The 14,896-nt window shown below is 47.9% G+C and overlaps 1 protein-coding gene across 2 annotated transcripts in view; it reads left to right on the forward strand.

The window, feature by feature from the left end:
- Positions 1-14,896, forward strand: part of LOC100543162 (gamma-aminobutyric acid receptor subunit alpha-3) — a 58,524-nt gene that overhangs the window by 16,478 nt on the left and 27,150 nt on the right. Inside the window, exons 1-2 of one of the 2 annotated variants that reach the window (XM_085230669.1) lie at positions 9,019-9,223; positions 12,413-12,480. In XM_085230669.1, the coding sequence (XP_085086795.1) occupies positions 12,478-12,480 (3 nt within the window). In that variant the 5' untranslated portion in view covers positions 9,019-9,223; positions 12,413-12,477. Of the gene's footprint in view, positions 1-9,018; positions 9,224-12,412; positions 12,481-14,896 lie in introns of those variants that run through there. The other variant, XM_085230668.1, reaches the window with a different exon arrangement.

The following is a 14,896-nucleotide window of genomic DNA, read 5'->3' on the forward strand; positions in this document are numbered from 1 at the left end:
TGGTGTATAAGCATGCTGAACATGTGTTCAGTGGTTCTAAGAACATTAGTAGATGGTGTTATAGATGGCTATAAACTGCTTACAAGGATGTCTTTATTGATCTGTTGGACCATGGCAGCTAGACATTTATTAGAGCTTCCATCCGTTCAGTCCCATGTAAGGGATTTGTAATGTGTCTTTAATTCAGATTGTGAAATAAGATTTTTTCTTTTTATTAGCTTCTACTGAGTTTAAAAACAACTTTAATTGGTTAATTCTGGGAAATTGGTGTTGAAACAACTGGTCAGATATTGAGGAAAGAGCAGTTATTTTATTCATTGCGCTAGAAGACAAAATGCTTGCAGCAATTCATGTATCTACACAGAGGCACCAATTGTGTCTGCTTGATGAGGAAAAGTCACTGACTGTGCTGGTGGTGGATTTCAGACCAGTTCCATCTGGAGGGAGAGTTCAAATCACATCTTCATGGCTCCTTGTGACAAGGGGATTGATGCTGCTGATTTAGACCAGTAGTGTGTTAATGCTGTTTTGTTTGTTTAAGGATTATTATCTGATTAAATCAAAGTATTGTTTGTGGGGCTTTGGGAAGTGAGCTGCTACAAGGCTGTGTGGGCTGAGCCTATGGGTTCCCTTAGCCAAGCTCTGCTTAAAGTAAAATTCTTACTTTGTTGTCAGTAAATAGCAAAACTCTCACTTAGTCTGGTGGGGCCAGGAATTTACTCTGCTGATTTATTTGTCTCTGCATCCTAACCTTCAAAAGTGCGACTCTGAAAGACATGCCACTAATGGTTCTTTAAAAAAAAGAAACACTTTTGTGGTGTACTGCTAATTGCAAACATAGGGCATAGCTTAGTTCTGAATCTGCAATTTGCTTTGTGAGAAAAGGACATCCTGTTCACTTTACTTTCTAGAATAGCATAATTCAAACCAACAACATGGGTAAAGCAAGTGTTTTTTTTTCTCAAGTCGACTGGAAAATCCCATTGATGACAAAGTTCAGATTGAATCAGTGGATGGGATGATTCACGGCTGGAGCGAAATAAATTGAAAATTCAGGAGGCATTATTTCAACTGCAAAAGTAATTTCAGGTGCTTCTTTTTTGAAAGGATGAGTTGCAATTCTGGTAAACTTTCTAAGGGAAGGGATGCAATGACAATAAAGAAAAGAAGGAACCTCCACACACGGCAGTTTGCAAAGGGGGAATATGGCAAAGGCTCTGCATTGAGGAAGTGATCTGCATTCACACAGAGCAGGTTTGATTTTTGCAGTCCTGAATTCATGCTTACCTGAAGGGACGTCTCCTGTAGTGCTGTGAGTGCCGTGTTAGCCACTTAACAGCCACTGTTCTGCCAAAAATGAGGGTGTAAACTTCTCGTTCCAGACGTTGTTTTCTACAGAGGGACTTGCACATGTGGGAATTAAATTAGAGGTGTTCCAGTTAGAGAGATTAGAGCCCTTCCCTCTGGAGAGATGTACCTGTTCTCATGCTAAGAATTTGGAAAAATCTTTTCCTAGAAAAGGATCCTGACTGCCTGTGAGAGCATTAAAGAACAAAAGTATGAAACCTCAGCTCTTCTTCTCCCATCGATCTCACTGTCATTACGAGAAAGCCTTTCTGATGGCTTTTCTTTGTCATGTAAGACTAATACCATTAGGTCCACTTTGGCAAGGAAAGCGACGTATAATTAATTTGCACATCAGGAGGGTAGCTATGTGATTTTTGTACAAACGAGAAGCTCCTCGGCTGCAGAAGGCACTGCTTGGGCATGGCCGTGGTGTAGGTGGGAACCCGCCTCTACCCAGGCAGGGATGGGACTGAAGGGAGCAGATGAGAAGGGAGAGAAGAAGATGGGGTGGGTTAGGAGTGTGCAGTTGGTGTGAATGTGTGCTGAATGGTTGTTTGAGGCAGGTGGAAGTATTTTCAAGCCTTTGCCTCCATCCACTGTTTTGTTGTTTTTCTTTTTTTTTTTAATCCACAGCTGTATTAGAATTATTATTTTGATGCACAATGCATTAAAAAGGGGAAGAAGAAACCCCAAACCCTATCCTGACTGATTTGTTCCCAGAAAGATATTTAATTTTGTATGTATAATTGAAAGGGGCTAAATATAGCTGTATTAATATTTATGGGCCTGCTGCTGGAGTCAATACAAGAGTTGCTGTTCAAGGCAATTAAGCTTTACCTTTTCACATCCAAGATTTCGGTGTTTGGAGATGACATTAGCTGTGTGACCTGCATCCAAGAGAGAATAAACTAAAAGCATGCCATTATCTGTTGAATATGATACCCTGTGTTTAATGCTGTTTGCTGACAGGCAGTTTGTCTCCAGCACGGGTGATCTCTTGGAAGGACAGCTGCTTCAACAGGGGCGGATCAGCAGGCTCAGGGTTTTGCAGGACTGTCCCCACGGCGGATGATGTGGATGAGGAGGAACTCAGTGACTGGACTCACGTAGAGTTAGAAAGTGGATACTGTTCACCTCTGGGGATAAGGGGAAGGAGGTAGGGTTGCAGTTTGTGGGCTGTATTCATCTCCAGCCTGGAGCTGGGGCATTGGAAACAAGGTTGTCGCTGCCTCGGGAGGACAGGGAGTGCTCTTTGCACCTTCTTCTCAGTCCTAGGCTGTCTGGGACTAGTCACAGCCTCCATGTCACGAAAGCACAGAGAAAGCAAATCCTGTCCAGAGATCTGAGCCGCTGTAGGGAGCGCGTGCACGGGGAATTAGGTCGAGGCTGAAACGATGAAAACAAGTCAGTTTGCGTTAATAGCAGAGGCAAAATGATGATGCACTTGATTTCCAAAGAACTGCCTTTCAAGAGAAGGGTATCACTAGGATAACGTGACAGCAGTCCTGGCAGCAGCTGAATTGCCCTGCATTGCTGTTTTTTGGAAGCCGCAGCTCCTCGCTGCTCCAGTTAACAATGAAGCTGTTAGACACCGTAGAAGTCCCACACTGATAAGGGCTGTCTGGATCCCACCTTTCTACTAAATTTGATCAATGTGTCAGGTTTTACTTGCTTCCATCTGGACGCTAATAGCTGCCTTTGAGGGGGAGAGCTGCAGGAAGGGGCCTTGGGCACTGCTGTCCTGCAGCAAGGGGCTGCCCCAGGGTGAATGCTGGCTGCAGGTGCTACAGAAGAGAGGTGGTCCCCGTGGGACTGAGCCTGGTGCTTGGCTCTGCTCCCAGCCCTTGTGCCCTGTGCACTTCGAAGCGTTGTGTGGGTGTGTTTCACCGATGTGTTAGCTTGGTTGCTTTTCACCTTCTTCAATAAGCATCCAGGAGAAGAATTTCCCATGGCTTTCATTTGCTTTTGGAGCACAACAGTTGCTTAAACAAGGAGGGAAAAGCATAAATCAAATGGCACACCCGTGGAGGTAGAAATGGCGGCCACACTGTTAGTGGCTTAATGTGAGGTTTGCACTCCAGGTAGTTCTCCTGAATCCAGCTGTGGTTCTGGGGATTTGCACCAGGTCACAGTGACCCCAGCAGAGTCATCATACCAATGACAGCATCCTTGTCAAAAGGTGTCAGCCTGAAAGCATACTGTTCCTTGGTATGCCACTGAGTGCCCTGAACAAGGGCAAGCCAAGCTTTATATTAAGGAGCATGGGAATTGCACCAGTTAATTTTAAAAATCTCGTTTAGCTAAAGCAGCACAAGCCTCCATGAATATTTATCTGGTGTTATGGAAGCATGTGGACTCCCACCTACTTTATTAAATTGATTTTCAATAAAAATGCCAGTGGAAGACATTTGATTAATGGCTGGTGGGACGGCACAATTAATGTGAAGCCTGGAGTCAGCAAGAAGTGTCCCCTGGGCTGCATGTCCCTGCTGGAGGCTGGGCTAAGAAAACATGGAGCAATTTCTCTGGGGGACTGTGGTAACATTTATCTGTATGGTGTCTGTGATTACATGAGCAGAAGCATTACTGAGGGCTAGTGGGGCCTGCTCCCTATTCTCTGCCTTGTTTTGTGCTTTCTGCTCAGGCTGCAACCAAGAATGGAGCAGAGCAGTGAGCTTCAGTGGTCGTGTAGGGTCTGAGTGAGGCTCCCTGGGCATTTTCATTTAAACGTATCTGGGATTAGCTCTGTCAGCTGGATCCTTGCGGCTCTCAGTGATTTGCCTGCCTGGATTTGTCTCCTGGTGGCAGGCAATTTGAAGCTGCGATGTTACAGCTCTATTAGGGAGCTCTGATGTGGTTTCCTGCCAGGATGCCCTCCAAGACCAGCACCGCCTCTGTGCTGTGCACTGGTGGGAGGTGCTGGATATGGTGCAAGCAGGGGTCACTGACTGTGATACAGGGCACAGCATCACCACCACTCCTCTCCCTCATCTCTTCCCTTGAGGTGCGTCAGGGCCAAAGCAGCTGGAGGCAGAAAGGGGACTGGAGCTCCTGATGCTGCTCTACTCTCCCTTCCAAGGCTGAGGGGCTGTTGCAATAGTTTCTATTTTGCAATCCTTTTTTTTGTATTTTTACTGTTTTTTTTTCTTGTGTAAGTGTTCTGAGGCCTGCTGCAGTGCTATTCCTGCAGGTGAAGAGGGGATCTCTGAACATCACTTGCCCTGGGAATGCAGCTTTCCTTGGAGGTTGATGCTGTGGCTCTGCCACTGCCCTTTGCTGCATCAGAGCCTGAGAGAGATGGGTACAGAAAACTGTGTGGAACGGAGTCTGGCTCAGCCCCTGCCCAGTACTGGGTTCCTACAGTGTGTTTGCAGAACTCACGGGCAACCCCTGTGTCAGCAAGGAGCTGGGCACAGGGGAGTGATGGGAACAAGGGACTGAGGGGAAAAAAGAAGACAAGAAAAAGCAGGTTCTGGCTTTTATGTGGCAAGTAAAAAGAGAGAGTCTTTGCTGAAAACAGGCAGAAAAAAGGCAGCGTGGCAGCCAACATATTCTGGAGACAGCTCTCTCCACTGTAGGCTGCAAATCGCCAAAAAACATGTCAGTAAAGAACACTGGCATACACTGCCTCTAATAAATATATATTTGAGAAAGACATTTCTTCAAAACTTCTGCGAGGAGATGTCTAATTCTGACGGGATGGGATGAGAAATGACATCTAAATGGAAGCAGGGAGTTGCTATGGGAACTGGGATGCTTTGAACGCATGTTGCTAAAACAAGAAAACATTATCCCCAGCAAAGGAAATTAAAAATCACATCTGGAGGCATCTGCCCTCTGCGCTTCTCTGCTGGAAGTGTCAGAGTGTGGTGCAGCACATCGTAATTCATGTAGTGGGCAGGACTGAGAATTCGGTATTTATTGCCCTGTGTAACTGCAGTAAGCAAAGAGCCTTCCTGCCCACGGGGCAGGCAGTGCTGTCTAAAAGCTGCTGCGGAGTGGAAGATTTGGAGTCATGATGGAATCTCCTCTCGGAGGGTTTTCCTCACTTGGGGGTAAAACAGCAGCCGAGCTGACCAGGGCCAGGCAACGTGAATTTAAAAGTTTACTTGTACATCATATCGGTATGGCTGCCAGCTAAATGAGCAGTGGCTATGTAGCCAAGCAACCCATGCATCGGAGGGGAGAGACAGCACCTCAAAACCTTGCCTCAGCCTTCAGAAAGGCAAAGGCAGTGCTGGGGGCTGTGCCACTACCTTGAGAGCAATGAAGGATGCTCGCAGCGTCACCAGCAGCACGCTGCTGCAGGGGCTGATTGAGTTCTCCCACTGATGGACATGCCAGGCAGGAGCTCACAGGGGAAATAAGGGAGCCAGCGTGCAAATTACCGTGCTGCTCCCTGCTACGGTTTGCTTGTATCTTTCTCTCTGTACCTGGCGCTGGCCTCGGGGGACACGCTTGAGATTTAAATGGACTTTTGCTCTGAGCCGTTCGGCAAGCCGCAGGAGCTGCCGCCTTTTGCTTTTGCTGCTTTTTGTGCACTCCTGTCCATCAACCAGCCTGGGACAAGGTACAGCCAGGGACACGGGAAAGCAGTGCCGAGGCTAAGGGACGTGGGGAAACTGAGGCATGACAGAGATGTGTGTCTCTTCCAGGGCAGGTTGGCACTGCCAGTGAGCTCGGAGCTCAGGCTCAGCCTACAACCCACATGCTCTGGAGAGCTTGCATTGTTCTCACTCCCTCTGCATTGACATAAAATTAATGTAATGCAGCAAGTCTCTCTGTATTTTTTTCCTGCTCGTTTCCTAGTGTTTCAGCCTTTCCACTGGTTTTCTACATCTCAATGATTATCAAGTTAGCAATAGCAGTTCTGTTATTTCACCCTTGTGTTATCTGTTTCCTGGAACTCTGATGAGTTACAGACCTCAGCAATCAGTACAAAGCTAAGGATCCCACTGGCAGTGTGCTTAAGTTTTTGCAGCTCATATCTGAGCATGTGAATGGTCTCTGGGGGCCACAGAGGTGAGATTGTGTTAAAGAAGGGCTTGCTGGCTCTGAGCTAGGCAGAGTGTGTGACGACCCAGTGGGGCTGGGGCAGAAGGGGCCACACTGTGCCCATGCCAGGACTGCCTTCCCCAAGCACCCCTGGCTGAGCCATTGAGGGCAGATATCAGAACTGAATTTGTTGTGTTATGTATTCTAATTAACATTTACACATTTTCTTGCTGTATTTATAATATTTAACAAACATGTTTGCATAGCATCTCTCTTCCATTACCACAGGGTTTCAAAGAGCTGGAGCTCTAAAAGCACGCTCACACATACATATTCCTCCTCTGTCTTTACAGCATCTGAGGGTGTCCTGAGTCCTTAAAATAGAAACTACAGTAGCTTTGTTCATTCTCTTGTTTCTGTCTGTAGCAAAAATAGCTCAGCTAATTTGTAGTCACTGTTTGTAGTCTGGATGTGTGAGGATGAGGGCTGTGTGTGAAGCCTCCATGACTGCACATCCTCACACGTTGCTTCTTCTGACTCTTCTCTGCATGGATATTTTAATTTTATATATATATATATATATATAGCCAAAAGCTTGCACCATATACTGATTCTAGCCTCTGAGTCTGTATTTGATGTCACACATTTAGCGCAGTAATATGTGCGTGTCCACATGGAACAATGAGGGGAAGCTAAATTAAATTACATGAGCCGTGCCCGTGGTTCTATGAAGCCTTTTTGGTACTTTTTTCTGCCTGAGCTCCTAATGGGGTGAGGTTTATCACAGCTTGCTTTCTGTCTTTTGTCTTCTGAAAGTTTCAGAGCTGATTTGCCGATCTGAACAAAGGCTGGCAGAAAAGCAGGTATCTCAAAGATGTTAAGACCCTGCAAGACTTGTGAAATTATGCAGATGAATGGAAAAAGTAAGAGAAATGGTTGCTGGATGGGATCAGCTGGTGTGAGGCACTGGAACAAAAAGGCAGGGAGGCTGCTCTGCTCCAAAGGCTGAGCTGACCCTCCCCATGTAACCTGCAGAGCTCGTGCCCAAGTGGCAGCAGGGGTCCTTGGGGATGAGCATCCATAGGCATGGAGGTGCTGTAAGTCCTGGATGTGCCATGCTCAGGTGGTGACTGGCTCACCTCTTGGTCCCCTGTCCAGTTCCTGTAAAGTACACTGGGTGCAGCCAGCTGAAATTTCAAGGAGAGTGACCAACAGCCTTGATTCCTTTACATTTGTGAGGCCTGTTTGATTCCAAGCCTTCAGAAGTCACCAGGAGTGTAATGGAGAGGGATCAGATTCCTTACATGGGCTGAGTTATCTCCACTTTGTGAGACTGCTTCTGAAAACAAGCTAACAGCCGAGCAAACCACATTAGACAAATAGTTGATGACATATAGGCAGAGCTAGATACAGATCTGATCCAAACATCTCATTGGCAATCCCCTGCAGGCTTTTACTCACCCCTACTTTTGCTGAGATAAGACATTTATTTCAGACATTTATATTGTTTCTTCCCTCGCTCTGTGGTTTATTTTGCAGAGAGCAAGTTTCCCCGTGCACAGTCCTTGGCTGACCCCACTCTGCAGTGGGTGAGCATCCCGTTGTTTTTAACCCCATTGCCCTTTATAGGTGGGAGTGTGAGGCTAATGCCAGCCTTCATCCATGAGACCCTCCTCTCCTGTATTCACTAGAGAGAGGCAGATGCCACCAGAGGTGCCAAGTCTGGGTGGCACAACTGCCTGCAGGATTGCCCTTCCTTTGAAGACAACAAGCTTCATCACATAGCTCTCTGCTGTTTGTGTTCTTCATGGAGGTGGTGGCAATTTATTCCTCTGTAAGGAAGGCAGATTAGATGACCAAAGTATCTTATGTATATTCTTGTTTTGGCATATCTGTGCATGCTGCTATCCAATTTGGGGAAAGATTCAGAGGATGAATTTGTGAAACCTGGGCACATTCATGTGGTGTGAGAGTGGCCACTGCTTCTGGACAAGTCATTTCGTATTCAAGGATGCTGAGGCACTAAAGCAGCTAAATGGCATTTGGAAATACAGACGCTGAGTTTGGTGCAATGGGACCGAGATGCCAATGAGCGGAGGGGGCTCAGGGTGAGGTGTGGGCTGCAGTTACAGCGTGCCACCTCCAAGGCAGCACAGCCAACGGCAGTGGCATAGGTCGGCTCTGTGTTCCTCAGAGGCTGCAGCACAGGATGTGGGAGGAGAGGATGTCCTATTCCTCCTTTGTTCCAGAGTCTGACACTGAAGGAAATTAAATCCCCGCAGTAAAAAGCTGAGAAAATGAAGGCGAAGACACCCAAAAAGCAGCTGCAAAAATGATCTGTGCTGCTTGTTAGTTAGCGAGGCAAGAGCTTTGGGGAGAGGCAAGGGATGGGGCTGGTTGTACTGACTGCCCTTCTGCGTTTCCCCTCCTGGAGATGCTGGCTCCAACGCACGATGCTGCCCGGCATGCTCGCTCTGTCGGCTGTGCCATCCCCTCTCTTTGCACGGTGATGCCGCCCTCGCCACATGCATGCAGAAGCTGTTCGTGAGTAGATTTTGGGCTGCTACCCTTGGGTGCTGCGACAGCACCGTCCTGCTCTCTGCTTGCTGCAGTTAACTCAGAAACCCCCGTCCTTCTCTCACCCAGCTCCTCGGCGAGCTGAGGCTGCGCAGCCTTCCCTACGTCAGCATGGAAGCCCGGGATCCCCAGCACGGAGCTGCTGCGGCTTTGCCCCCGTTTTAGCAGCACGCAGCAGCGGGGAACCTCCGGTGCATCGCTCTGCAGACTGACGGCACGGCTCCGGGAGCCCCGGCTGGGAAACGTGTCCGTGTTCGGCACATCCAGAGCCAAAATGCAACCGGACGAGTTGGTTATAATACGGGTGAGATTCTTAAATAAGCAGCACTCGATGAGTGCATCAAGACGTTTAGTTAGAGCCTTCACAGTCGTTCCCACCCCCGCCCCTGAGCCCCCCTATAAGCGCTGGAGGCAGCGCTGCCATCCACAGCCGGGAGGGGAGAGGCGCAGTGATTTGTATTCCGGCTCTGCCTCTGCTCCCAGTGCAGAAGCGAGTAAAAATAGCACTCAGTCATTTGGTAAATAATAACCATCTCCCCACGGGCCCGGGGAGCCGTGAGCACTTAAAGGGGGGAGTGCGGGGAGGGGGATGCCCGCCTCTGCCTGGCTGTGTGCAGAGAAACCAGGGCTGGGAGGGGATGGGCGAGTGGTTGCTGTGGAATGGGAACCCCAAAGCATTGCTTTACACTGCATATGAAAGGGAGGCAGCCCACCCTGCTGGCATGGGGTGGCAGAATCCAGCCCTCCGCATAATGCTAATAGAGGGTTTGTTGCCTGCACGGGGGAAGTAGCAAATTCCTGAAGAAAGAAAGGAGCGGCTTTAAGGAGCAGGCAGGTGTAGGGAGTGCCATGGTAACGCTGTGGGAAGGGATGTTGCAGCATTTGTTTTACATTTGCATTGCAGATCTGCCCAGCAGTGGAATGCGATCAGTGGAAGCAAAGCATTACCCACAGGGAGGGACTTTGTGCCTGGGAGAGAAGGAGCAGTGCTGATGGGTCAGGTGGACTAGATGATCTTACTGGTCTTTTCCAACCTTATTGATTCTATGGTTCCAAATGGCTCAGGAGCAGGACATGTCACTTGGCTGACTTAACTCTGCCCATGTTCTACAATGCTGAGCCCAAAAATCCCTTACTCTTCTAGTCCCATCGCTGTTTCCAGGTGTTGTCTTCTATTCCCAGTCCTCAGGTGGCAGCAGATGGGAACACAGTGCTCCTACATGTTCTGCAACAGGTCTGGGGATAATGTCTAACTCTCTGCTTAGTTATCAGATCTCTGTTGGCAAGGCAGCTGGGCTGCAGGCTGGGAAGGAATTGGGGTGTCCCTGCTGTACCTCTGAAACCAGGGCAGGCAGTTCTGCTCTGATGCTGCCCAGGTGTGTGCAGATCCTTCTTGCAGGGGCGAGGAGGTATCACTGTGCTAGGGCCGTGAGCCGTGCACGCACCCTTAGATTGCAGCATCATACAGGAAGCAAATCTCAAGGGCTGGAACTGCTCTGCTGGTGTTTTCCTCATCGCAGGATTCTCCTGCTCTGCTAAAATCCCTGCTTGCTCAGGAATGGTTCAATTTCAGAAATCCCTCTGGATCCTGGCCAGTTCCTGTCCTGCCTTGGTGCACATATTAATGGGAAGGTTCAGTCTGGTTTTTGCTACGAGGGGTGCAGGGAGCCCAATTTTCTGGGGCAGATCGATAACCCAATGTCTGAGCCCAGAGCCCCAGCATGTGCCAATGATGGAGCTGCCCTGCAATATGCAGAGCTCCCACCAGGCTCACCTGGCTGCTGCATTGCATGGCCAGCCGTGGAGCTGCTCTGAAATGTACAGCTGCAAATTATTTATGGTGAGCAAGCTGAACACCAGGAAAAGAGGGGAGGGAGAAATATTGTGTTTTCTCTGAAGTATAATGAGTTTTCCCTCACAGCATACGTTAAAGAGCCTCGCTTCACTGGAGGTTTCTTCTCTGCTACATATCTCATTTGGGGACTAGCTTGGAGGAAGGTGGAGAGAATATCCTGAGTATTTAAGTCTTACAGAGCTCACTTTGCTCAGGATGCTGTCTCATTTGCTTCTGGGTGTTTCAGAAAGATATGTATTGCATACATATTTCTCTTTAACCTTCTTTTCATCACATCCAGACAAGATCAAGGGTTACTTATATAGCACAATAATACCAGCCACAGGCTGCGTCAGATGCTCGCCAGCCATAATAACTAAAGACATGTATACGTATAGTTGAGCCATTAAGGAGAAAACCCTGACAGAATGCATTATCTTATTTTTGGATACAAAACTTTGAAGCATAAAGCTAAGCTTCATAATACAGGAAAATAACTGTCAGAGGATGGAAGGATTTCCATAGCTGAGCTAAGCAATGGGCCATCCAGGCTACCTTCAAAGCTGCTGCAGTAGCCACAATGGGACACTACAGGTATATATAATAAAGCTCTTACTTGTGGTTCTAAATTGATTCTTCCATTGGGAAAGTAGCTCCCAGCCAGCGCTATACGAAAGGAGCACGACTGTATGATCTATCCCTAAAGCAGAAAGGATTATGTTAGCATAGTGCTGAACATTCATCATTTTCCAGTATAACCCAGTGGGCAGAGAGCATGGCGATGTGAATCCAGAACGTCACCCACTTGCTGTGCCTTGTTTTCCTTGCAAAATGGGACAGCAGTAGAGACTTGATTTAGCGAACACGCCGAGATTGCAATGAAGGGAGTCAAAATGAGAGCAGTGTGTGTGCTGCTTGGCGTGAATAATGCCTGCTGCTGGCCTTGTTCGGGGCAGCACTTCAGTTCATCTCGACCTGAAGGCACATGAGTAACACTGCCCCAAGTTTTGCTGCTCCAAGGAGGAACTGAGGCAATGGGCAGTGTCTGGAGCTCAGCATCCATGAGGGCAGCACACTGGGGTGCAGCTGTTTGTGTGATGCACGGGGGCAGCAGCTTTGCAGGAGCAGTTGCAGGAGAACAGCAAGCACGGCGTGAGAAAAAAGGCAATCCGAATATTGATTCTTTTTATGTACAGACAGGCCTGAAGCTGTAACAAAACCCAGGTTTCCTAAAACTGGTAGAACATTCCTTGGCTGTTTATCAGGCTGGGAGGCACAAAGGGATTGCAGATTAAAAGGCGTTTCAGCACATACCTCTATATTGAAAATGGATCTGTACTGCGTTGTGTATTGAGTAGCTGCCTGCGTTTCGTAAACACACAGCATCAGGCTGCGTGGGACAAACTCATCTTGGTGTAACTAGAGAGCCGTGGAGCTGCTTAGAGATGGATTTGCTCAATTGCAGCTGATAAAGGCAGCTGTTGTGCTGGGTGCAGTAGGGACCGTGGTGCCGGTTCACCAAGGGCTTTGCCAGGGTGGCATCTGCCATGAAAACACACCACACCAAAACCCAACCTCCTTCTTGGACAGTGATCTCTATTATCTAATTGCTTTTTCCTCTTTCTTTCTTTGTTTTTTTTTTTTCTTTTTTTTTTCCAGACAGCGTAACTGAAGTCAAGACAGATATTTACGTGACAAGTTTTGGCCCCGTCTCAGACACAGACATGGTAAGTGCCACTGGGAAGCTGCCTGACAGGGGAGGGTTGCTTGGTCTTGGGAGAAGGGAGGACACTCAGGCCTGGTCTTTGTGGAAGTCTCCAGAGGAGGATGGATTTCTCCAAGAAACAGTCTTGAACCAGAAAGGAGGCAAAGCAGAAAAAAGAAAAAGAGTGAACTGACTGCAATATTTTGACATGTTCAGGGAAAATTATTAACGAAAAGGCCTGAGGTCTGAATCTAGGCTTGTATTCCCACATCAGTTTGTCTTCTAATTAAAACAGGACTGTGGAGCATAATTAATAGTGAGCTTTCTCAACAGTGCTTCTTGCTGCCTGGGCTCCATGTGCGCCCCACTGCACAGGAGCTGCCTGGCCGTGGCTGCTCAGCATTTCAGGGCTGCCACGTGAGGACATCATACGTTTATGGCTGGGACCCTCTGCAGATGGGATCTGACTACTGGGCCCAGATGATGGGAAGTGCTGGGCTTGGAGGGAGCCGCTGCCCTCTCCAGCTGGGCCAAGCAATGTCCTCCAGCCTCTTGCAGCCCCTCCAGAAAGGGGAAAGTTTAATCTTCTGTGCTCATATGGTTGTGAGCATCTCTTTGGCTGCCTCACCAACAGTCTGGTGGAGAACTAAGTCTCTCTGCAGTGCCAGCCCCACCACACAGCCCCATGTGGCTTTGAAAAGACCACTTCTTCTGGGGTGAAAAGTTAACTTAATGTGGAGTATGAATCTCATCTGAGTTCTCTCCATCTCTCTCACTATCCTGCTGCAGCAGAAGCCCATAATACATTCAGCAATCTTAGCCTGTGGGGAGTATCTGATAATTACTTCCAAGGTGGAGCATATTTGATTAAGGGAGCGTGTATAATGAACTGTGAAGAAGAAATTTGAGGTATTGAAAAGAGGAAGGTATTCTCTGTGATGTGATTTGACAAAATGAATTTAAAATTAGGGAGACAGTTAAAGAATAATAAATTATTTCCCCCGCGCATGCTTTGGTTCCGTGTATTTTACAAATGCGTGGCGAATGTGTTTGAGCGTGCTGTTCTGGTGTTAAGTGCTCCCAGGGATGTGTGAGAAAAACCCCATCTCCCCTGGAAGCGTGGAGAGAGCCCGTTCCTCCGCGGGGGTTCCTTTCATCTCAGGAGCAGGGAAGTCCCTCCCTCCCCGCTCACATCTGCCCGATGAGCTGGCTCCGTCCCTCCCACAGCCATTACTCATCGCGATGGAAAGCTGCTCCTGTGCATCGTGATGCAGACACAGACTGTAATTATGATGATGGAGGAGAGGCAGGTAGAGCTGCTGTGCAGCGCGGAGGACAGCAGCTGGTAACAAAATGCGGAGGAGGATGTGTGTGCCTTCTCCAGGAGATGCTCTGAGGGACTTCTTGTCTCATTTTCAATTTGGTTGGGAAAGAAGAGGCTGATGGGACCTGACATACGCCCAAATCTTCAGTAGTGACCTCCTGCAGCTTGGCCTTAGTCCCTGGGAAATTTGAAAAAAAAAAAAAAAAGGTAATTTCATGCTTTGGTGGATGGAATCAGGAGAAGGACTCAGTCGTCATGTGCTCAGTTATTTCTATAAGGCAGAGAAGAACATACCCTAGAAGCTAGTGTGTTCCTTGGAAGGAGTGACCTGGAAATGATGCTCTTGTGGAAAGAAGGATAAAAAAGAGGGGAAGAATATCTACATGGTATCTCTTTTCTTTGGGAGTGTTTCCTTAGCTTTAATAGGAATGAAAGGTTCTAAATAAGATAGCTTTTATCCCAATAAATACTTTACCAGACCTACCTCCTAGGACCGGATACAGACTCATTCGTTTGGACTAATGACTTTACTGAACTTAAGACCACTAAGGGAGGGTCATCTTCTGTGGAGGGGCAGAATATCCCCTATGGGTAAGAGCCTGGGACCATAGGGTTCTTTCTTTCTCTCTTCATATTTGGACAGAACAGCTCTGTAGCCAAGGAGCGAGGCTGAATTTCTTTACTGAGATGCTTTTGCTTAGCTGCCATCTGCTGCAAAACCTGTAGGAATTTCTGTGACCTATAAGAAAGTGATGTGCAGCAGCTTTTAAATGCTGCTGAGAAGAACTGCGGGAAAGAAATCACTCACAATGATAAGTTTAGTTGGTTCTGCAGCCTCCAGGAGCCCATAAATAAAGTCTATGAAACTGCAGCGGCAGGGGAAGAACAGCTGGGACAGATTTTCCAAAGTTCTCTCTGAAAACCTTGGGAACTAATGAGATTCTTTGTTAGCAGGACGAGGCGCGTGTCACAGAGGTGAGCAGTGCAGCAGCTCATGCTGATGGAATCAGGCAGTTCCCTCGAGTGACACAAGCCCAGAAAGGGCACGAGGTGGTGTGGCTCAGAGGAATGGCAGCCCACATGCGTGTGCCATACACTAATCTCATTTTGCCTT

The sequence above is a fragment of the Meleagris gallopavo genome, chromosome 9 (genome assembly GCF_905368555.1).
Source record: "Meleagris gallopavo chromosome 9, MGAL_WU_HG_1.1, whole genome shotgun sequence".
In the NCBI taxonomy this organism is placed as follows: domain Eukaryota; kingdom Metazoa; phylum Chordata; class Aves; order Galliformes; family Phasianidae; genus Meleagris; species Meleagris gallopavo.